The 23,663-nt window shown below is 40.1% G+C and overlaps 2 protein-coding genes and 1 long non-coding RNA gene across 8 annotated transcripts in view; 1 reads left to right on the forward strand and 2 right to left on the reverse strand.

The window, feature by feature from the left end:
- LOC143898459 (uncharacterized) overlaps positions 1–23,663 on the reverse strand; it is a 62,011-nt gene that overhangs the window by 12,395 nt on the left and 25,953 nt on the right. For 2 of the 4 annotated variants that reach the window (XR_013257211.1, XR_013257210.1), the window contains exon 3: positions 18,987–19,241. The exons of the other annotated variants lie outside the window; for them this stretch is intronic. The gene's annotated coding sequence lies outside the window, so the exon portion shown is untranslated. The remainder of the gene's footprint in view (positions 1–18,986; positions 19,242–23,663) is intronic. 4 annotated transcript variants of the gene reach the window in all.
- Positions 1,245–2,945, reverse strand: LOC143898465 (uncharacterized). Its single transcript, XR_013257223.1, has 2 exons — positions 2,806–2,945; positions 1,245–2,443 (listed from the first exon to the last, which is right to left on the reverse strand). It is a non-coding gene; the product is annotated as an uncharacterized LOC143898465 (long non-coding RNA).
- The window catches only part of LOC143898442 (PDZ and LIM domain protein Zasp), a 32,326-nt gene continuing 11,817 nt past the window's right edge, over positions 3,155–23,663 (forward strand). Inside the window, exons 1-7 of one of the 3 annotated variants that reach the window (XM_077407917.1) lie at positions 3,155–3,580; positions 18,464–18,615; positions 19,023–19,194; positions 19,312–19,448; positions 19,784–19,884; positions 21,125–21,383; positions 23,456–23,641. In XM_077407917.1, coding sequence (XP_077264043.1) covers positions 3,476–3,580; positions 18,464–18,615; positions 19,023–19,194; positions 19,312–19,448; positions 19,784–19,884; positions 21,125–21,383; positions 23,456–23,641 — 1,112 coding nt within the window. In that variant the 5' untranslated portion in view covers positions 3,155–3,475. The remainder of the gene's footprint in view (positions 3,581–18,463; positions 18,616–19,022; positions 19,195–19,311; positions 19,449–19,783; positions 19,885–21,124; positions 21,384–23,455; positions 23,642–23,663) is intronic. The other 2 variants (XM_077407918.1, XM_077407919.1) reach the window with 2 other exon arrangements.

The raw sequence follows: 23,663 nt of genomic DNA on the forward strand, positions 1-23,663 counted from the left end.
CGTCTGGTAATTAATTAATTTTTCGAGAAAAGTGATTTAGAAAGTGAATGTACGTGAAAGTAGCGTCCACATTTTCACTTTACATTGACACTTATGTCTCCACGTCCACTCGCTAATAAGGCCATTAAGGTATTAATGGAAGCTGAGGGATTCATTTGCCTACGCCTGCTTGTTATGCATTCCGGGAACCGATAGTATCGCCGTTAGTTTCTGTTAGCTTCTCGAAGCGATCGCGATACACTCTGTGTACCGCTGTACGCTGTACCCCACGTGGGACCATCATTCCCACGTGGGGTATACGGCGTGTACGCGTGGGTTCGTCATTCCGTTCAACGCGGATTACCCGAGGCGATTGCCGGATCTCCGGAACACACGATGATTGAAGTCGACCTAGAAAGGCAAGTTTCCGAGTAAACGCGACCGCAATTGTACGCTCGCTCGGAAATCCACGCGGTTGGTCCCGCCGCGGATGAGTCGCGAGGCTTACTTTCTCCTTTCCGGGGTTTCCGAGGCCCCTGTTATCCGCGTCTCGCGTATGCGTACGACCAGCTGAGTCACGTCTGCCTTCTTGGCCGATGAACCTCTTTAGTTTTCTCCTTCTCTCTCTCTCTCTCTCTCTCTCTCTCTCTCTCTCTCTCTCTCTCAATCACTCACTCTCTTTCCCTCTCTTTTTCACTCTCTCTCCTCCCCCCTCTCTTTCTCTGTCCTCCTCTCACTCTTGCTTGTTTAGGGTCCCCGATCGTGACGTTGGCCCCGAGCAATTTATGTAAAGCATTCTAGGCATGATTCACGAACTAGTTCGCGCTCTCGTGACCGCCACCGGCGCAGAATGCAGTCGCCGCAAGCGCGGGTGCGTCCATCAAGGTATCCTGTCTGCGATTTTTCGAACTCGCACGTTACACCATTGATACGTTACATATCGATTTTTGAGAAGATGCGTTTTGTTTCAGCTGTTGTATTTAAGCATGCTCATATCTATCACATATATACCTATATTATATCTAAGATAAAAAGGAGGAATTAAAATAAAAAGTATTAATTATATTGACCAAAATATACTTAGGAGTTTTGGCAAAATTGGAATCTAACATTTTAATAGAATTTGAAACTAATAACATTTTTTTAATATTGGGAAAAAATTGCACTGATATAATGAACAATGTCGATTGAACCTTTGTCACTTTCAGAGTAGATTTGATACTATTGATAATTTAATATTTTATACATAAGTTTTTGCGAGAAACATTATCAATTCTGATTTTGACGACAAAATATATATTTAATGTGACGCATAAATTAATCTCGATGTGATCCTAAGAAATAAAGTTACATTGATTATACATAACTGAAAAATTGGAATAGTCGTTGTCAGATCAAGACTCTGTCAGATCCTAGAAATGAATATTTATTGAATTTTAATGAGAATGTGAATTTAAAGCAGTTAAATATTTTTGACGAAAAGCTCGTAACATAATTTTATTGCGTGCCTCATGCGAAGGAATTCTCATATAATTTTTGTATACGGGGAAATAAAGAGGACATCAGGAAATTCTTTTCTCCAGAATAATTCATGTGTGTTTTCACCGCCACGGCGCGCGTCAATTTTCTATAAATTCATATCTGATTACTGACATGGGAAGTATGTGACAGCGCGTTAAAATTTATTTAACGATCGAGTTTTCATTCGTAACCTTACACGACCTATTGATGACGATGATTTAGGTCTATCTCGCTCTTCTCATACATCGGAAGAAAATCTTCGAGATTCAGATAAAGGAGATTCCAAAAATGCTCATACATTTAAAAAATTCAATTCCTTTTTACATGCTAACGCGCATTTTAATATACACATTGCATCAACGATAAAACTAAAAAAAAATATAGTAAGAGAAACCAAGAGAAGATAATTGAAAAAATAACTCTTTCCTTTATACTTTACCTAAATAACTTCTAAAATAGCCTAAAAAATTTAAAATTTCAATTTATAATTATTTATTTGTTAAATCTCTACAAGTAGTGAAATAAAATAAAATTCTTTGTGCGATAAAAAATATATTTAGAAATTCTCCTTTCGAAATTAGTTAACAGTTTGCCGAAATTTCATTCATGATTATCATATTTCTCTCAATTTAAAATAATTTAGATCACACATCGAACAAAGCCAGACAGAGTGGCGCAATTAGCGTAGTAGCGGAGAAGAACGGAAGAGACGCAGAACGCGTGCGCGCTCTTCTTGTCATGGTCATCGAGATGGTCAACTCGACATTCCCGATCTTGCCTCGTCCTTTTCCTTCGATCTGGTCCTCCTCTTTCCGTCCTGACGTTATATATCTTATTGCCTGCATCTTCCTCCCCTTGTCTCCTACCGCCATAGTATAAGGAGCACCTTGCACGATGCACCGGATGCATCGACATCCGCTCAGTCGTTTGAGAGGATATCGTCCTGGGAATTTTGTAATGAGTAATGATAAAAGACAATGTATTATTTTAATAATTAATTCGAAGGACACTCCGTTTACTTTTCCGCCGTCTACCTTGGTTCCTTAAGTCTCTATTTAGGACGGCGCTCGATCACATTCCGTCGCAGACTATTATTTCGCGACCTTATTTCAGAATCCGATTGTCTTCGCTTCGTAACTTTGCGACAAAAGCGGTCGTCGCGCGAAGAATTTGCATTATTTCGGTATTTCGGACATTAAGAAAGATTTCAACGAAAATAGTTTGCATTGCCAAGGAGGAACAATTGACTTTTGTCTCGTTCCTGTAAGACATCGCTTTTATTTTACTGTGTCTAAATCTAAATACCTTTCTTCCGAAAGATCCAAATAGTTTCAGATTCGAATTCAATACTGAAACTGTTCGATTGTCGGGTGCTGATTTTGAAATTGACTTGACTTTTGATTGAAATTTCGCCATTTATTTTCGCGGTACGTCGCTGTCCGAGAAAGATTCCTGCCAGAATACAATAAATTTGTCTCTTTTTCCTCTCTCCATCCCCGCCTTCCATCCAGCTGCCTTCTATGCCCACCACGCATTTCCCTCCATCCTCCTGCTATCTCCCTCCTGCTATTCCTTCCCTTTCCTTCCGCGCTCTCGCACTCCTCCTCTTCGTTCCGAATCGCGTGGCGAGGAGGCCCCGCTGCCCGACTGACCGTCCTCGGCGCCTCTTATACCTTTACTCCGGTCTGCGCGTTCTTCAGGGAACGTACGTGCCCGTTTCACGTTCCACTCGAGAGAGCGCGATACATATACCCCCGTTTTATAGAGTACACGTATACACAAACGGCCAACAAACGGACGTTGTCGACCCCAATTGTCAGTGGTGCATCGCGATATCTCCAAGGTATAGCCGAGCCGAGCTAAGGGCTCGTTCACCAACAGCCGTCGTCGCAGTTTTTCGAGATCAATTTCACCGTTCGTTCGTACGATCGTTTAATTTCGACCTACGGATCGACAGTTCGAGCAAGACAGTGATATGGCACAACTGATCAGCGTCAAGCTGTCCAGGTTCGACGGGTCCCCCTGGGGCTTCCGTCTGCAAGGCGGCAAGGATTTCGGCACGCCGCTCGTCGTGCAAAAGGTGAGTCAATCTGGATCGTTCACTTGACCTTTTACTTTGATGTCCGGGACCTTACGTCAGCTGTGACTTTTATTTCTAAGAATTTTATCAATTGTGATATGATAGGAGTGATAACGTAGGTCTCTCCCTCACAAATCTCTTTCGGAATATACCTGTTTACGTTACGTATTGACATAGCGCTATGATGTTTGTGAAACATTTAAAATTGCTTGTTCGTTATATCAATATATAAAATATTATATTATATTTAAATAAATTTTAACAAATAATCTCTATATATTGTGATAGGTGTAACTCGAGTTAAATAACTGTGCGATGCGATGACGCAAAAATATGCACAACGTTGCGTTCGAGATTTAAAAGATGCGCTTTTCCGCAAATCTCTGCTGACGAATACGCGCTTTCCATTCTATCCGCGGCATTGTTCACGTTTGTATCTTTTATATTGATTATTATATTGATTATTGCGCCCTTACTACGTACAATGTTTCTCGAATATTATTGATCCATTATGAATATCTCGAAAGAAATATCGTGAGAGATTTTTTAAAGAGATTTTTGAAGGAGCGTAGCTCAAGAAGCCACTCGAGCTGGATCTCTCAAGGCAGAAGCAGTAGTAAAAATATTTCTTGCAGCCGTTTATATATATAGCGATGTTTTATATGGCTATTTTCATCTGCGGTTCCTTGTCGTTCGCTCAACGTTTCTCGATAGTCAAACATTTTCGACAGTAGAGAGGATCGGCCTCGAAATCACGAACCTGCCGATTGTAAAATGAAGATGAGAAACCATACAGCGCTTCTATATGCACTCGCTTCTACACGTCGTTCTTTCTCGCTTGCGTCTTTCCTTCGTTCGTCGCTCGCGAGATATCAATTGCCACAACTCGGGCGGAATAGAATTTTCATTGAACACAAAGATATATCGATCAATGTTCCCGTATGACAATTGGAGCCTGACAATCGCGAGCAGCAGCGATTCCATTATGCGACGATTAAGCCTCTCTTGAGATGTCAGCGCATTTTCCATTGGTAAAATTTATTAGATTTATTAGATTTTATTTTATAATTAAATTACATACATTTACAATCTACTAGAATAAATTTATATCGTATTATATACATAATCCCGTCTCCTCAGATTCGATCATGATGCAATTATGCGATACTTTCCGTATCTACTTCATTAGAAATTTTTATTGTCATATCTTAATTTTACGATGCAAATTCGTTCCGCGGCGTGTGATTAAACATTTACGAATCTCTGGTACGCGGAAGCGAATAACGATAATGAACTCCGAGAGCGGGAGCGAGACGAAAGTGAAACGCAAACGGGATCCCTCGCGACTCGCGTCTCGTCCTCGGAAATGAAATCTGTATCAAAGGCTGAAGTTGACACTCGACAGGCAGACGGCACGTGTTAATGTTCCGCAACGCGAGTCCCTCGTTCTCACAATTAGTATACGCGATCTAAAATACCAATATCGATGATTACCACGAAAATTAGGATATCGGAATCGCTTTCGGCTGGTCTCTTATTTTACGCGACGAAACACGTCTTACAAATAATTCATAAGAAAATATAATTAAAAACAGATTTCTTTATTATTTTTTATTCGATTCTCGAAATAAAATTCAAAAAATTGTTAACAATCGTAACAATTGATTTAATCGTTATCACACCGATTATCATTATTCTTCTTTATTCGCCTTACGAATCTCTCGATATCGTTAACACCCTACGATCAACAGATTTCAAGAGGGAGAGGAAAGCCGATCTCCGGAACGCGGGAGAGCTTTCTTGCGCGCGAGCTTTTCGTTCTTCAGGACCGTGAGAGATCGGGTGTGTTTTGATATTACGATCCAAAGGGGCGTCACACACATACGCATTACGTAACGCGACGGCAAACGCCAAATTATTTCACGCGCATCGGCAGAAATCGTTGCCAACTACGTGAGAAACGCCGGGCTCGCCACCGCCGCCGCCGCCGTTCGTCGCCGCCACCGCCGCTTCCGACGTGTTTTGGCGATGCTTGGCGCTGTAACACGAGAAGCTTTTGGCGAACGTGTAGAGACGCGGGTCGCTATTCCCCGCGGATTCTTTCCCGCGATTTTTCCCTTGCGTTCGGGCAGCGTTATACGGCCATAAGCGCGCTATTATTAAGAAACGTTACGGCACGTAAGTGCCAATGTCGAGCGGCGCGGCTGCAGCTGCTCCATCGCGAATTTAGCGACAGCTTTCACGCGCGAGCTGTCAGAGATTTAACGTTTTCTCGCGCGCTCCCGTAATCCGTAACTTCTCGCGCGAACTTTTTGTTGACGGGAGTACGTTTATGCTGTTTCGTCTCGACGTGTTTTAAAAGCTCGGGTTATTGTGCGAGTCATTCCGCTTTGAAAGCCGCTCTGACATTTAGAGAACGCAGTTCTTACAAAATGCCCCTGTAATTAACGATTATTTTAAAAAATCATCCTCCTTTTTATCGCTGAAAAAAAAAATGAAACTCCGCCTGTAATAACGTATGTGATTCTCATACAAAGTTCGTGCAAAACTCCGTATTCGATTCGTTGTTAAAAGGAGGATAACGTATTTTCGCGTTCTTCACGAAATATAATTTCGACAGAAAATCGTTGTAATTCGAGTCTCAAGGACGGCATGAGATTCCTCGGATTTCCTGCCGCACGCTCGAACATTTTCGCGGATCTTAACGCGTTTTGGCGAGAGACATCGTCGCGATTGCGCGATTGCGCGATCGAGTTCAAGTACCCCGAATCGCGAGGTAGAAATCGGATCGGTAAATCGTCTGTCTGCGAGAACCTGTGCGAGACGTCTTTGACACCGTCGGACTCATATTTCTCTCCTTTCCGAGAAAGCCAGGGGGGGGAGGGCGGCCGGACGCCGTATTTGCGGCCTCGTAAAATATAAACGAACCACGTGGTGCGCTACGAAGAAGGCCAAGTTCGAAACGCCGATTGCGAATAAAACCATTTGGCGCAGCCTCGATAATTTTCAACCCTTTAATCGCGCGAATAATTGATCGTACACATTTTCCTCGGTTATTATAAAGGACGCATATTTGGACGGAGCGCGGATGCGAGGAAACACGACGCGGACATTTATATATACGCGAGATATTTATATACTAACGTTGGCGATTTGTAAATGCAATATTTACACAATATTTTTGCAACATCAAATATCAAATATACATATAAAGATCTCAGACGTTCGATGAAAATATAATTTTTCGTTTCACATTGCGACTTGTTTTTACTATAAAAATGGCCTCTTTCTTTCTTTCTCAATATTTTAAGCAAAAATTACGTATAAATGGATTTAACGTATTATTCTAGCATTTGGGATTATATATACCGCGTGACTTCTGAATTCCTAACTTCCTGTTTTCTCAATTCTCTGTTATTTGTTCGCGTGGAGACTTCGCACGATAATTCGTGATCTCGTTTTGAAAGTTGGGAAAAATGTGCCCACGAGAATCAGCTCCGATGAGGAAGTGAAGAAGGGGGAGAGCCACCGGCGTACGTCGCTGGTAATCCGAGGCAAATTATTTGGGCGTTCTATTTCTAGAAGGTGCCTTTGCGAAACCCGCGCGAGCCAGGTCGGGCCTCGCTCGCAACGACGATGGCAGCGGGCGCCGATTTCGACGTCGTCTTCGCGGGAAAAGACCCACGTTTTCTTCCCGAAACAAATAACGCGGCCGCGCGAGTATCCGGTCTGCAGTCCCGTTCGAAACGAAATCGAACGATTTCTATATCGACCAACAGGCGGACAGGGAAATATTTAGAGTCTGACGCGCATTTTTGGAGGCTGCGCGTAAAAATGTTAGGGGCCTCGTTTATCGTGATTTTACGAGTGAATATACGCACGCGAGCCTTGTCGATCACCGCGGCAATAAATATTTTCACTATCGGACCGACCAAACTTGTGTAAATCGACAAAAATACACGTCTCCTCCTACTTAGAAGATAGGAATGGTAAACAAATATATCGAAGGTTCCCTAGTGTAATATCAGATAAATAGCAGCAATATAATTTCAGCATAAAAAGAGCGGAAATATAATTGTCGATATTCAGTGACATGGGAGAAATCTATTCTGATTTCAATTTAATTGAATGCGTCAGTCAAGTATGTAATGTGTTTTGATTCGTTTAAATTGCTCGTCTAAAATACTTCGGTACCATATTTCTCGCGTGCGTCGTCGGATCTTCTTATCGCTCTTAATTACACGCGTTAAATTTTAATGCAACGTATGTACAACTTTTCGAAGATCACGCGCAAGATTTGCCGTGTACGGCAGGTTTTTATCCGTAGATTATTCCCCTCGCAAAAGAGGAGAGATTGTATCTGCTTACGCTTCCCGTAATTCCACGGCGAGTGCACCAGTGCACCGGTGCATCGAAGCGTGGGCGTTCGCGTTACGCGATATTTTGCTGATGGAAAACGGCGAGCACGCGCACGCGTGTCGCGTTATCGCGCCGTGTGGAAGGACTCGACGTGAGTTGCGAACGTCGTTAGCCGATTACGACGTCACGCACCGTTGATAAGGACTTTTCCAGGTGCGAGGAGACCGCCGCAGGTGAAAGGTGTGACACGAGAAAAATATTTCGAAGAAATTTTTTTCGGCGTTTACTAACGTCACGCACGTGGCGTTGACCTAACAATAGCGTGTCGTTCTGCCAATTAAACTGGACTTCCTCAAGCGTTGTACATATAATGGAATTTTGACGAGGCTACGCAAGAAAACGTTTTGCCTCGCGATTAACGTTATTATGGGTGTGCTATTTGTTGGCTACAGTGCGCAAAAAAACTTATAATATTTTACTATGAGCGACTACTAAAAGAAAGAATAAATTAATAATGAGATAAACTCGTCAACGTATATACTAAAGTTTTAATATACGTTTTTTAAAAAATGCATAGGAATTTCGAGCTGAAAATTAGATTAGTTACAATTGAACCTATAAATGTTAATTGACATAGTTTTGTATGTGACACTTTTTGTTCACAAGTCATTTGAATAAAATTGGCTTTGATCGACGAGAATAAATTCCGGATGAAAAGAAAGTCTTTAATAACATTCTCATCTAACGAGCAATGCTCATTAAATATGAAAGCCTGTCGTTTCTTACAAGAACGATCGCTTTCTGGAACATTGCATTCAACTGCGATACAAATCTGTGCAATCATTTTCTCCGTTGGCGAAATTTGAAACTATAGCGTCAACATATGATTCACAAAATCGATTATTTTTCTTAATTAGATACGTTGCACAAAAACGGTCTAATCATGCATGTTTTTTTTCTTATTATAATAGAGCTATTTGAACGAAAAGTTATATTAAAATTAAATATTATCTTCTTAATTCTCTTCGATGATTAAAATTAATCATTAATATACGTATATAATAATTAATCATGATAATTAAAATAATTACGAAGTTGTTAAAAAGCACAAGAGACGCAACATACATGATAAAATAGCTAACTAACATTTTAGGAAGTAACCTTCATTTTCAAGCGATTAGGTTATCTAGTGACAACACATACACGTGTACATCACTACTAATGATGATAGTGTCGCCAAAGCATGCATTCTTAGATAGGTATATACCGCACGCTGCAAATCCCAGTGTGTTATTTTTACATAAACACCTAAAAGTAACACATTAGAAACTCTTTTTACATGTTTCTTTATGTGTTAAATTACGTCATTTAACACGTTAAATTGTTTTAAATTAAAAGGGAATATGTTCAATCCTGTTAAATGACGTGATTTAAAACGGCAATTAAGAAACATGTGAAAAGAACTTCAGCTAAAATAACACTTATATAATACACAATAAAATCTTATCTTACTTATCAAGCAGGAAGCGCGTTTCGGTTTCTATATCGGGGTAAATATTTAGCTTTTTACATCGACTATCTAAAATTATCCCTTCGACTGACTGCGGCTGTAAGCTGCCGGCAATCGCGAGTTCTGTTTACGCTGCTGCATCCGCACTGTTGCGCACGATGCGACCGGGAAATCTCGGCGCGATTTATAGTTTGCGGACGCAAGACGAGAGTGAATTGAATTTCGCTGGTGCATCGAATGGACCGGGGACCGTTCGTCGTGATTCGGCCGAAATCGACGTCGATGAGGGCGGAAGTCGAGCATCCAATCTGGATTTCCGCGAAGTGCATTCGCGTGCGATTTGTCGCGTTAAATGAGGACGAAAACCGAGAAAATCGTCCGCGAATCCTCGGCCAACGATCCGAGAGTGACACTCACTTGCAAGCCAATTTGTGCTTTCTCCTGTTTATATCATGGAAAACTGTACAGTTTCCCGGCAGTTTCTACATAATATAAATAATATCAAAATAATATAAAAGTAATACGTTACAAGGCAAAATAAATCGAGTTAAGTGAATTAAAATTATTCTAAATGCATCACCGTTAAAAAATAATTTCCATGTAAATACTAATAATGATTTTATATTTAACATTAATGCGCAACAGAGTGTGAAAGAATAAGATAATTAATTACTTATATTGCGTATACCAATTAAAATTAATCGCTTCTAACGTCAGGTAATTAAAGTTGTTTAGTCATGATAAATTAAATCTCTGTGTTTAACACGTGTGGTTAAAGTTCTCAGGAAAGGTGAACGGAGAGCGGTGATCAATTTACATTTGTTTTGGCAAGGAGTTACGCATATTTTCCGCGCGTAAATGTGGCACGAATCCGAATTCCTGTAAAATGAAAATTCGAGATTTCTCGCCGCTCTAGCGGACCAGGTGATATTCGGGAGAGTAGTGTACCAACAAAAAAAAGAGAACGGGAGGGAGGAGAGAGAGAGAGAGAGAGAGAGAGAGAGAGAGAGAGAGAGAGAGAGAGAGAGAGAGAGAGAGAAGAGAGAGAGAGAGAGAGAGAGAGAGAGAGAGAGAGAGAGAGAGAGAGAGAGAGAGAGAGAGAGAGAGAGAGAGAGAGAGAGAGAGAGAGAGAGAGAGAGAGGCAGGCGCAGCGAAGGAAGCAGCGACGAGAGATTTGCGTTGCGTGGGTGTTTTGGCTTAACTCTTCTGGAGATTCGAGCGAGAGGACGACATTGCGAGCGATACAACGACATTCCGAATGCGAAACGGAACTTCGATTACGCAAAAGATCCGTGCGTTCTCTTAACTGTAATTGTAATTGTTTTATAATTGTAATTGCTACATAGAAATTTGTTAAAATTTTAATAAATATCGGATATTTATTAGTTTATGGATATCTTCCAATTTTTCGCAACTTCGCAGGTGCAAACTGATGTGATTAAACAATTGTCCGAAGGTCACGTTTCACATTAATTTACACCTAAAATGAAAGCGTCTCGACACATTTTTTCAAAAATTGACGCACCAACGAGCAATTTTAATATCACTTGCGGCCAGGGTTCATGACAAAAATGATATCGGAATGATGCGCGCGTAATTAATGAGGATAACGCGGATACTTTGCGAAGGATCGAGTCATGCGTGCGGCGAACGGTAGCGAAAGAGAGGAGAAAAGGGAAAAAAAAGGTCTCGGCGACTCGACGAGACGCCACGGTGAGAAATAAAAGCGATATTTTTATATCCACGGGAGTAAGCTCGGTGGCGCGCGGCGCGTCCGCCACCGGGCCTCAGCCTCTATTAATATCCACGGACCGAGCTTCCTCACAGGCGTTCGTAGCGAACTCTCTTTGCACGAGCAGCAGCGGCGAGATGTACGATTGGCCGCGGGAGGAACGAGGTTTGCCCGAAAAAAAATCTTCAATCATAATTTGAGAAAGAGGTCATTGTGTCAATAGATATTTGTATATAAGATATGAGTGTAACTACTATCATGATATCGTGACGATATTTAAGAACAGTGATTGCTAATAGCGACTGCGCGCGCGTGTCAACAGAAATCAAACTGAGAAATCTTTCGTAAAAACTATCGAACAGTATTGTCTTACAAATAAATAAAAGATAATATTAAAAAATCAATAATAAATATTGATTTAATTAATTATTGAATCGTCCAACAATAAGTCGAATGAGATAACAAAAAGCTGATTTAACCTTTGATAAACGCGATTGGCAAATCGGCGAAAAATTTGGCGAGTGAAATTTTATCTCGATGACGAGGCCGGAGATTTCGGTGCGCCGTTGTGTCGTAAACGTCGATTCGATTTCGAGAATGAGGAGAAGGATAGTGGGAGGCGGTCGTGGGAAGCTTGCCAAAAGTCGGGGCAGAAATCAGTATTCTCCCGTTCGTTTGTCGTGTCGTGGCCATACCACCACGTGAATCCATTGGTAACGCGACACCCCCGTCGTATCGCGGCGGTTGTGTCACGATTACGACGGCGGATAGTCGAACTCCGCGCGCGCTCAACTATATATATACACATCCGCGAATCTCCGCGTCGTAGAAAAGCAGAACGCGGACCGGTGCGGTGGTATACGCGGGCGCCGTATATCTTCGTCGCGCGCGTAAACATTCGTTCGATTTTACCAATATACTACGTATTACTACAAGAATGCGAAGGCAGTGTCCGAGTTCTCAAACTAAACTTCTGTGGTCACACAATAAAATCAAATTCGTAAACTGATTACGTCAGATATTTTTATATATTTGTGTGTATTTATAAAAATTTCATCTTTTTTTTTTAATTCTAAATATCAGATATACTCACAACACTGAGTCGACAGAATATTTTATTCGGTGTGAAATCTCTCCTTGCAAAAATTACGATAAAATTTGCTTTCACGCTTTCAATAAGAAAAGCTTAATCGAAGTTAATAAAAAAAAGTCCCATAAAAAATTATATGGCAAATTGAGGCTCTTTGCGCACATAATTTCATCCTGTCAATGATTCAACCAAATGAATAAAAAGCGGAAGAATTTACATCTAAATACATTCGACGATGCAATCCGGGATGAAATCATCGTCGCGTTTCTGCTGAGTTGAGTTTATGTTAACCGCGCGTGAGACAAGAGCGTCACCATTCGTCACTTTTTTACTGACGGTTTTTGACATGAGCTCATCACCTGCCGGAATTCCTGAAGTTATCAGGATTCATTCATCAGAAATGATTCACCCGAGCGCCGAAATGCACCCTTCCGCCATATATACTCTTCCTTTCGCCGCGGTCGGCGACGCGCATACAAATATTAGCTTAAGTAAATGCCTCCGAAGAATCCCGACGGTCCGATGAATCAAGGGAGTGACTGAAAGCGCTTTCGGTATTTTTTTTTCGCATCGTCGTCGAGTAACTCACCCGCGCTTAAGCGCAAACAAACACTCGCGCCGTGTGTTTGCGAAAACTGATCGCGCCCTGCTTCGCGAAATAACCGCAAACGGATTCGTTTAGCCGATTGCGACGAAAACATTTCCGTCTCTCCAGAGAGTTGCGACGTGTCCCTGCACAACCATTTTCAACGGCCGATAGATATATTCCTAAAAGAAATTTCTCAGGAAATTCGGAAGCTCGGGATTGCTTATAATGATAGTATGAAAAAGAAAGAAATTATTTTAATTAAATCAAGAGAGAAGAGTTAAATCGAAGAGATTAAATTAATTAATTCTATGTACTTCGATCGATATCGATTTCTGAAGTATATCTTTCTCAAGTATATCTCACACGTGTTTGTGCCACTGATCCCGAATGCACTCTGACGGTATACTCCTTTGCGATCCTTTGCGTTTTCTTTCAACTGTCTCCTCCGTCATGCCGACTCATACGCACCTTTGAGAATTGATTCTACTTTCACGCTCTCGCGTTGACCTCCGTTTTCTCGTTTTCGTCTCCTGACACCTGGTATATACTGTGTATACGATCAGAATCGCGAATCTGAGATTTTATTCTCACTATAATTTCAGATCTTTCCGATATGCATTCCTATAAGAGAATTAAACCGAACAAAAATCGGAGTAATATAAAAAAAATATTTTGTAGTAATGTTTCAAATATCTACCCACATATAGATTGACGTCATCGATATTTAGCACTTTGCGGATGAAAGCATACAATTTTTTTCGCACATTGTATACGCGCATGCATTCATACGTCTATATTGTTATATTGTTATACCTTGTAATAACAACGAGCAGTTTGTTTGAAGAGATAATCGCTGTGTGATGCGTATGCGGTCGACCGTGCGCCGATAATTTCGGTCTGACGTTACTGTCTATTTCTCCTATACCACGAAAGTCGGCGAGAAGGCATTTAGCTTAGTTTCTCGATATTCATTTCGTCATCGACGCATCGATTCGTCTGACTTCGCGAAGCAATGACTCAAGCAATAACAAAAACTCATTGCGTCTTTACCGTATTTCTTATATATATCTCTTCACAATATAAAAATATCGGTTAACATATTTCAACAAAATCACTTTTCACCTAATTCCATATGGAATATTTATATGACTTAAAAGCTCACTTTTGTTCTATTTGATCTATTGTTTTAAATACATTTTTATACGTGTATATCAGAAAAAAATTTAATGCTTTATTATTAATTTTAAATATATTACACATGCACTATCTATTATTATTACGGTCTATCATTATATTACACTATGTAATATTATTACATCAATGCATAACAATACACCAAATTTTGCAAAATAACAGATCGTTAAAATAAATCCGTAAAACACGCAATAATTAATTAGACATTAATATACATCCAATTAAATTTCAAAATTAAACGTTTTCGCATTAATTGCGACTTGGAAGTGGGCTACGGAAATTTATGTGCAGGTTTCAGCGTTTCTCTCGACGCATCGACAAAGGAAACCACTGCGTGCAGAAAAATGTGAAACGCGTCTCGCGTTTCTGCCGCGGCGCACGTTTTGCCGGCATAAAATGCAACTGGTTCGCACGAATGCGTTCCTCGTCGGCGCGGCGTTTTTGAGGATACTGCACGTATGAACGAGCCTTAAGAGTCCTGCTCTCGTGTCCTAAGGTGAGACGGGGAAAGTGAAGGAGAGAAAGAGAGAGAGAGAGAGACGAAGAAAAAAGAACAGATGCATTCCAACATGGGAAGGTGGGATGGATCCGTCTCTGATAATCCGCCCATTGGAATGCGTACCTCGTACACCTTGGTGTATTCTCCCTCTCAGTTTCACTACACACACGAGTGCATCTACCTATACCCGCACAAGCACACACAGGCACAGATACGCACCTCGCGCATATTCGGCAGTTATTTTTAGAGCAATTCTAACGGGCGGACATGTGGTGGTATTCCGGACGCAATAACTGACATCCGGGAACTTATTCGTCGCGTACTTAAATCGCGAGATCGGATTTATGGTGGCATTAGATTACGATGATTACGATCTAATTTAATTGTTCGATTGTTGTGATTTCCCGATTATAGTATGTAGGACAGGCAGAATGCATTGCAAACGTGAAAATCTATGTGAAAGCGAATTCGATCCGTGTTACATATTACGTTTAAACAGGGAGAAGTGCGAAAATAAAGATTCATTGCAATTTACCTCCCTTCGAAGAATAAATATGAAGAAATTAATAAAAACCCCGTATTCAAAAATTTACAATTACCTATTCAAGTTCGAATCATGAGTCAAGTTACAAGTTCAAGGCGTACTTGTAAAATGATTTCTTTTAATTCCCTTTAATTCGTTTTAAACCTCAGAATACAGGAAGGGAAAGGCGCATGAGTAATTTCTCGACACTTTACGATCTACGTTTCGCGGAAACGATCGTACAGCACCTCCGGAGGCATTCCTTCGCGCGTTCATTCATCGGCCCTCGCCGCAATTATTTGCTGAATGGAAACGATCGCGGCTGCGGGACGACACGGCGCGGCGCGGCGCGGCGCGGCGTGTCGCGTGCATCGGAACGAGCTTTTGATGCACCTCGATGCATTCTACCTCTCGGCCGCCGCTGCGACTCGCGATTGCGAGTGTACGTAACGACCGTAACGTGTTCGGGGAGGCCTATTTTTAGACCGGTCCAGGACTATTTTTAGAAGCGGTCTGCCCACCGGCAGCTTAACCCTGACTTACGTCCCTATGTCTTCGTGGACACCGCAGGGACACCGCGAAGGCGAAGATCGGTGGACCATTAAGCGGCATCGGCCGAAAGACACGCACGGTCGCCAGGAAATGAGCAACGCTCGAAACGCGCGGCATACTTTCTGGCCGCGCTCATCTGTGGATTTTTAACATTCAACCCGTCGTCGTTGAAGCGTGCAAGTTTATTATCGCGCGGTTGTTATAAATGATGATTCATACATTAACGATAACACGTACCAAAGGCGAGATTAATACTTGCTTATTCACATCAGACTTTTTAACGACGTAAAATTGTACTTTCTTCAATCTTATGTCGCTTTGCTTCTCTCTCTCTCTCTCTCTCTCTCTCTCTCTCTCTCTCTCTCTCTCTCTCTCTCTCTCTCTCTCTCTCTCTCTCGATTGAACACTTGTCAATGACGAAGAACGATGATGTTTTGGAAAGTGCACGTACTACAATACAGATATGATCGTCGTGATCGTAAAGATCTAACCGTGAAGATCATTCCGAAGTCATGGTGCTCTAGATCGCCGGAGTTTATCGAATCGAAGACGAGGTTGAACAGTAAAACTAGGTATTACGATCACACAGAGCGATGACGCAAGCTTGCGAGCTTCTATTTGCGGCAACACTACACGCGTAGATCAAACTGCTCTTTCAAGCTCATGTTCTGATTTCGCGTTGCTGGTGCGACGTTCCGCGCGGGTGTGTCGAAAGGAGTAAAAATCATGAGATTAAACAGCGAATTTTAACATAAAAAAAATTTGATATCAAGGAGATCTCAGAGAAATCGTAACTTTAATGAGGAAAATTAATGAAGAACCGGGAAAGTAACAGACGCGAGATTTTCAAGCGTAGCATGTATATAGAAGCTCGTATATTTTTGATAGTGGCATTTTTATGGTTATAGGCCCTTCCACTTTCTTCCATTCGACAGAGAGACTTAGTTCTCACTAAGTGAGAGAACGTAAAAACTTTCTTAATAACTTTCGAAACTCGCGAAGATTAAAGCAACACTTTCTGTGTATACATTAGAATACGACTAATTTAAGTAAAAATAATGAACGTATCCAAATATATTCATTTCACAGAATATATGTATTGCTTTTTAATATTGTCTACACATTTGCGAGATGACACAACCATGTTACAACCGATGCTGTTACTAATTAATCGTTTTTACTTTTTTATTATAATTTTTAAAAAAATAATTAATCATATGTATCCTTGACATATGTATTCTTGTTCTTGATCTTGATCTTGAGCTTTAAGGAAGCACATACCGTATAACGCTTCCGATAAATTACGATATACTTTAATCACGGCCCTTCTAAGTATTTATTATTAAACTGTTCGCCAAAGCAACGACTTTGGAAATCTTAATACGCGAATTGCGAATAAGCAATCATGAGAATTCGCTGACGTAATTCCCTTCGTTATTTGTAAAAGCGGTCGTCACATATTTGCGATAAAATGCAAAATATATGTATGTCGTGTCATATTTCCAATTCAACTGCCTACGAAGTAACCCACTTTTCGAGAAGGAGACGAATAATGAAATAAGATCTAGGTATTCCATCTGGATGTTTTACGGGAAGACGGCTGCTCCTGTCGCGCGACTCGCAATAAAAATAACGGCGATATATTATGAGACATATTTATAGAAAGAGGAGAGATTCTCGTGCCCACCCTCGCGCGATCGTCTACAATTGGGTCAAAGCCCATTAATTATTTCCGATATATGCTCTGCCAGAATATTGAAGAATTATACGGCCGACTCGATAACGAACCGCTCGCGTGCGCGTTTTCTCTCGTTGCTCGATCATTGTATCTGTCGTACATCACGTAATGTGTTCTGTTTCGGGTTCGGTGATTAATTCTTTAAATTACTTTGTTGAACATGATGCTACGAAATCAGTACGATATGTAAAAGTACGAGAAAATATGACGATACATTTCAATTCTTTGAGATAATTAAATTCGATCGTCGTCTCAAATCATTTTCGTATTCCTAAAATATATAACATATATATATTCGATCTTTTTCTATATTCAACAACATAAAATTATTTGTTTTTAATTTTCTACACATAAAGTATCAAAATTATATCACTTGTACCGATAAAGCACCCGATAAACTATTTAAATAAAGTTTGAATTAAATATAATATTATATATTTTTCTACATCAATAATATTCAGTTAGTTTAGATAAGTTCCTCGCTAGGTTTTTAAATCCTGATTATATTTCGACACACAGAAGGTCTTTGTTAATTTTGCCTTCGTCATCATCGAGTCGAGTTCGTAATTAGCATATGGCACGCTCGATAAGAACGCCGACGAAAGATCGCTTACAAAAAAGAACCGCTTGATTTTTTTAATTTGGGGTACCTCTGTTTTCCCTCAACGTTCTTCACCCCATCCTCCTTTTTGTCAACCTTCTCCCCGCCCCCCGACGACGACATCGTCTCTAACGTGAATGGATGCACAGTGTCCGACATTCGAGGCGTAATGACGCGCGTGTGTGCACTTAAATATAGTGGCTCTGGAGTCTGGACTTTGGAGAGGAGAGGAGAGCCTCTGACTCGACGACGCGTCTCGTAAAAATAGACCCGAGATTCTCGAGACGAGAGTTTCAAAAGTTGCAGCTGATCAAATTCTTCTTTCATTAAGAAATGTATATAAGAATAACAAGTTGATCTTCAGATCAACGTTGTGCACTTAGCAAATAAATAAAAATTATATTTGTAATCAGAAACAATGACAGTAACGATGATAGTTTGTTAATCCAGATTTTTTTTTTCGGCGTAAATGTAAGTCAATCTGCTTTGGTTGCAGGTTAATAGCGGCTCTCCGGCGGAAGCTGCCGGTCTTAAAGCTGGCGATGCGGTTATCAAAGTCAATACCACCGACATGTATAATTTGAGGCACAAGGATGCGCAGGATGTCATAGTCAAAGCCGGAAATAATTTCGAAATAACTGTGCAAAGGTGAGACGCTAAACACAACAAAGCGCGACAAACGAATGGATTCGGTATTTAAAAATATTACCACTTCAATGATCTCAGAAGTTTACGTCAAGCATCTCAATGTTTTTAATTGGCTTTACCGCGTTAATCAGTCATCAGTAAAAATATCGCGTCATTATTGATTATTACAAAATTAAAGATTCTAGGCTAAGAAGAAATAAATCTCAATTTATATATATATATATATATATATATATATATATATATATATAATCAATCTCCTCTTTCGCAATAACCGTTTAATTCTTCGTGTTCTGTACGTTATTCTCGGGATAAGAATGGTTTATAAAAAAAAAAAAAAAAAAAACGATTGATTATAATTCGAAACTCACCGCCGTCTTTTAACGGGCGATAAATTATCATCACAGAGGCGGTAGTACCTGGAAACCGCATGTGACGCCCGCAACCGCAAGCTTGCCGTCTCCGATGCACACCGCGCCCGCGGGTAACATCGCGCCAGTCACAAAGACCTCTTTGGCAGCGAAAAAACAGGACGGACCCCTAATCGGCGGCGGACACAACTTCAGCCCCAAGCCATTCGTTAGTATCGACCGTTAATCCGCGTGTCTGCGTCCGTTACGCCGATCCTGCATGCAACAAAAACACAAAAGGCAGTTAGTTACTTGTTTTTCTACACCGGAACTTAATAATTTTTAGCTGAACGGCACCGGCGACGGTCCAATTAAGTCCATCGTGAACAAACAGTACAACAGCCCCGTGGGGATCTACAGCGAGGAGACAATCGCGGAGACACTGTCCGCTCAGGCGGAGGTTCTTGCCGGAGGTGTCCTTGGGTAAAATCGCGAAACCGGATATAGGGAAGAAGGGGAATAGTCAGTGACGGGATTGAAATACTTGCTTTTTAAAATTATCTTTTTGGTTGAAATTACATGATTAAGATTATATAATTTATGATCATTCAATTTTCTAATGAAAAAATATTTTTGCGAATATTAACTAATTAAATACTACTGAAAGAGTCTATGAGAAGAATTTTATGGTATTAGAAATCGTCTAATTTATCAGCCGGTCCCATCAACAAATGTTAGTTAACAAATAATCAGTTAATTTTTTGCTGGCTGTCTTTATGAGCGTGAAATATATTAATTTGTAAATACGAATATTGCAGGGTAAATTTCAAAAAGAACGAGAAGAATTACAATGCTGAGAACAGCGAGGTTTTCAAAATGGTCCAAGAAGCGGACAAAGAGCCAAAGACCCCAGAACCTGGTTAGTAACATTAGACATTACAATTTCTGAAGAAATTGAACATTAAAATTTATTAATATACTAATATACATATATATAATTATTTCTACTATAACATTTATATAAACATAAATGTTACATGAGATCGCTAAAGAACGTATATTACACGAAATATATGCTCATCCGAGTATCTTTAATATCACTTGTTGAAATCTAGTTAGTGTAATGAATTACGATGTAATTCAAACAACTTTTCCTATTCTTTGAAATATTGAATAAACTTCAAAATTTTGCAATATCAAATTTTTATAGCGAGATGTTTGCAAGTCAAACAATTTATTATTTATCCTGTTAATTATATATGTTACTGTAACTGCAATCTCACGTTTTGCAACGCATTCAGCATATATAAGATATTCTGCAAATTTACGTAAAAATAAGAATAGAGAGTAATCTATTTACGACTATTCCATCTGAAACTTATCTACATTTGTCTATCTGAGAAATCGATGCGTTCTTCGGCGATTGACGGCTGGGCCAGAATCGGTTCCAGCCAACCTGTTGCATGCCGATACGATAACTTGTTTGCGAAATAGCGGAGCCAAGTGCCGTGAGCGGCGTGATAACGCCATCCTCGCCCGCCCTGGCAGGACTGAGGCCCGTCCAGGCGCCGGAAACGAAGCCGCAGTCGCCGTCGACGCCGCAAACGAGCTTGCCACCAGGACAGAACATTTGTGCCGAGTGCGAAAGGCTCATCGTGTAAGTTTACGTGACTCGGGACGCGTTTTGTTCGCGTCTATTTTATTTTCAGAGGCTAGACACCGGCGAGAGAGAGAGGAAATAGTGCCGACAATTACGATTGCATTCCACGACGACAACCACTTTCTCACTTGCGTGCGTGCGAGACGTACTGAATGTCGTGCGAATTTCCGATTCTCAGATTAAAGTACTTATCTCATGATAATACAGATTTGTTAGATTTATTAGATTTATATCGGTCTATTTAATATCTACATATATATTATTATAGTTCATTAATTTATAGATTTATAATTCTATATTAGGTAACGTCTGCGAAAATCTCTTTTGAATTATTTAATAATCGTGTTTTAATCTGGGAATGCCGAAACTCGCACGGATTAGCGAACGCGATCGCCGAGGGGCTTCGTCGAAAGAGGCGCAGTTCTCATTCTCCTATATTCGACACTTTCCCGATGCTGCCCGGTTGTCATGGCGCTTTTTCTCTACTTCCATGTCGTAGTTCCTTCAAGGACAGAGTATTACTCCTCGGTGAGCCACGCGGTTGGCGGGAGGGCCACTTCACCGAGGTCACCTACGCCTCTGTTTCATGCTATGGGCGGTGATGGTAGCGCACCTGCTGATAGCAGGCACTTTGTATGGATGGACGAATCGTACGGAAGGAATCGAGAACCGCAACCGCAAAAGCAGGAATCTTCCGCCGGGTCGGGCTCGTCGACGCCGGGCGGGGTCGTTTGTAGCAACTGCGACCGAGTGATCGTGTAACTATTTACGAGCGAGACTCTTGCCACCCTTGTGCACGAGACAGCCCACGGCGGGTTTCGTTTTGGCGTTTTCGAGATGTTCGCATTCGCATACTGAGAACGATACGATCGCGGTGCGACAAAATTTCTGGAAATTATTAACTGCACGGAAAGAACGGTTTTGCTGAAGTATCTAATTTAGCTAGATACAGATCTGGAATAATTATAGTAGGTCGCTGAATGATGATAATGCTGTAAAAAATTTTGACATTTTAGCAATCAGTTTGAGTGTTCTACATAATTATTTTGATGGTGCATCAACAAAATTATTTTCACCTTTCTTTCCGTGTGTATATAATGATCCAGATTCTCCTAGTTTATCAATCGCAATAGATATTTAAAGGTTAAATGCGTTCATCAAAATTGCTTGTTTTTTTTTTAATTATAAAGCTTTTTGTTAATTACAAATCTGTAAAAATTATTTAATCGACGAAGTATTAATAAATTTATCGGGTTTTGATGAATTAAACTTCAATTAAAATGGCTAATACATAGATAAAAATTTTAGGGGGTTAATGAGATATTTTTCTCGGTTAGCATATATTTTAATAATATTAGTCTGTGTAGAATATCAGTAATATGCGTGCATAGTAGAAAATAATTTATAATTTAATAAACATAATTCTCATAATCTTGTCGTTCTCAGTTGGCGATTTACGCGCCTCGAATGATCGTCAAAAATTCCCGAAAACGATGTCGTTCTGAATTGCTCGATTGTCGTATATGCTAGTATCATCTTGAAGATTTCGATTCGGAGAAAACCCGTGCACGTCTCTTTATTTCTATTGTATTTAATTTATATATGAATTATAAAAAGTAGAGTTATATCGGGTAACAGTCACAGCCCGATAATAAATGTGAAATCAAAATTAAATTAAACTATAAATGAGTGGCATATGCGTAGAAATTGCATAATTTGTAGAAATTAATTTACGCGACAAGAGAAGTGCACATTTGTCTTCTTGATGAATTCGAAGCACGCCTTTCTCTGCCACCTCTTTTCGTCAATATCGCTTCTTCAGAAAGAGCGAATAATACTTCGATGGTTATGCGCATTTTTATTATCGCACTGTTGTCTCTCGCTGGGCGAATTTTCGCTGGTCATATAAGTATATATAATCATTCCAGCTTACAGCTTACAACCTACTGGAAGTCGTATCTGGGCGAAACGAAAGTTTCTTATTCGCTCGCAGCTTGACCGCAGCCCTATCTAAATGTCTTCTCTCTTTTACTCTTTGCATACTCTTAATAGCATTGCACCTTTCGCGCATTTATATAGCACACTGAATGACTGATAGTAACGTATACAAAAAAAACTGCTTTCGATGTTGTAAACATTTCTGTGGATTTTTATTTTTGTCATATTTTTTTAACCGAAATATTTTTGCGATATTTTTTTCTCTTTTTTTTCTGTGCTCGATGATCAGTAAAAAATAATTTTTTTTACGCGAAAAAAATGTACAGACGGTATTTTACGACAAAAACATTTAAAACTTAATCTTTTATTATTTTTTTGCAAGCTTTATAAAAGTTATATTAAAAATATATCAATTTTTTCCCCTAAAGAACAGGTCGTAATCTTGATTATATAAGGAAATACACATTATATTACGAACAATATTACAATCACAACATTACACTACACTTTCAAACATTCATACATATTATGATCTACCTAGTTTTGAATATCAGTTATTTTTTGCAACGTTATATTTTTCAAGATATTTACTCCCGTTACAGAAATCGATTCTAAACACGTTCTTTGTAGCTTTATTCGTTTCATCGTTCTCATTCGAATATAATTCTCACGGAGATCACAATTTATTCCCTCCTTCGTCGAGGTATCGAGTTTCTTATGTTTCCTTCCTCTTTTTTTGAACTCGAGTGAATAGCAATAAAGTTAAAAACTCGTGGCACATCCGATGCGCCGTAATCTCGCCGTTTATTGTTATTTATTGTTACATTAAGGAAGATTAATTACTGCATTGGGATGTAAAATAAACGTTATTAATTTACTTATTCTCCCGCAGAGGTGTCTTCGTCAGGATCAAGGAAAAGAACCTCCACGTGGAGTGCTTCAAGTGCTCGACCTGCGGCACGTCCTTGAAGAATGTCGGTTACTATAATATCAACAATAAATTGTACTGCGATATCCACGCGAAACTCGTCGCCAGGCAAAATGCTCCGGCTGGTCTTGCACCCATCACTATACCACCGTAAGTTATACGATATTTATAG

This window comes from Temnothorax americanus, unplaced genomic scaffold, assembly GCF_048541705.1.
Source record: "Temnothorax americanus isolate GAGA-0224 unplaced genomic scaffold, ASM4854170v1 Scaffold23, whole genome shotgun sequence".
In the NCBI taxonomy this organism is placed as follows: domain Eukaryota; kingdom Metazoa; phylum Arthropoda; class Insecta; order Hymenoptera; family Formicidae; genus Temnothorax; species Temnothorax americanus.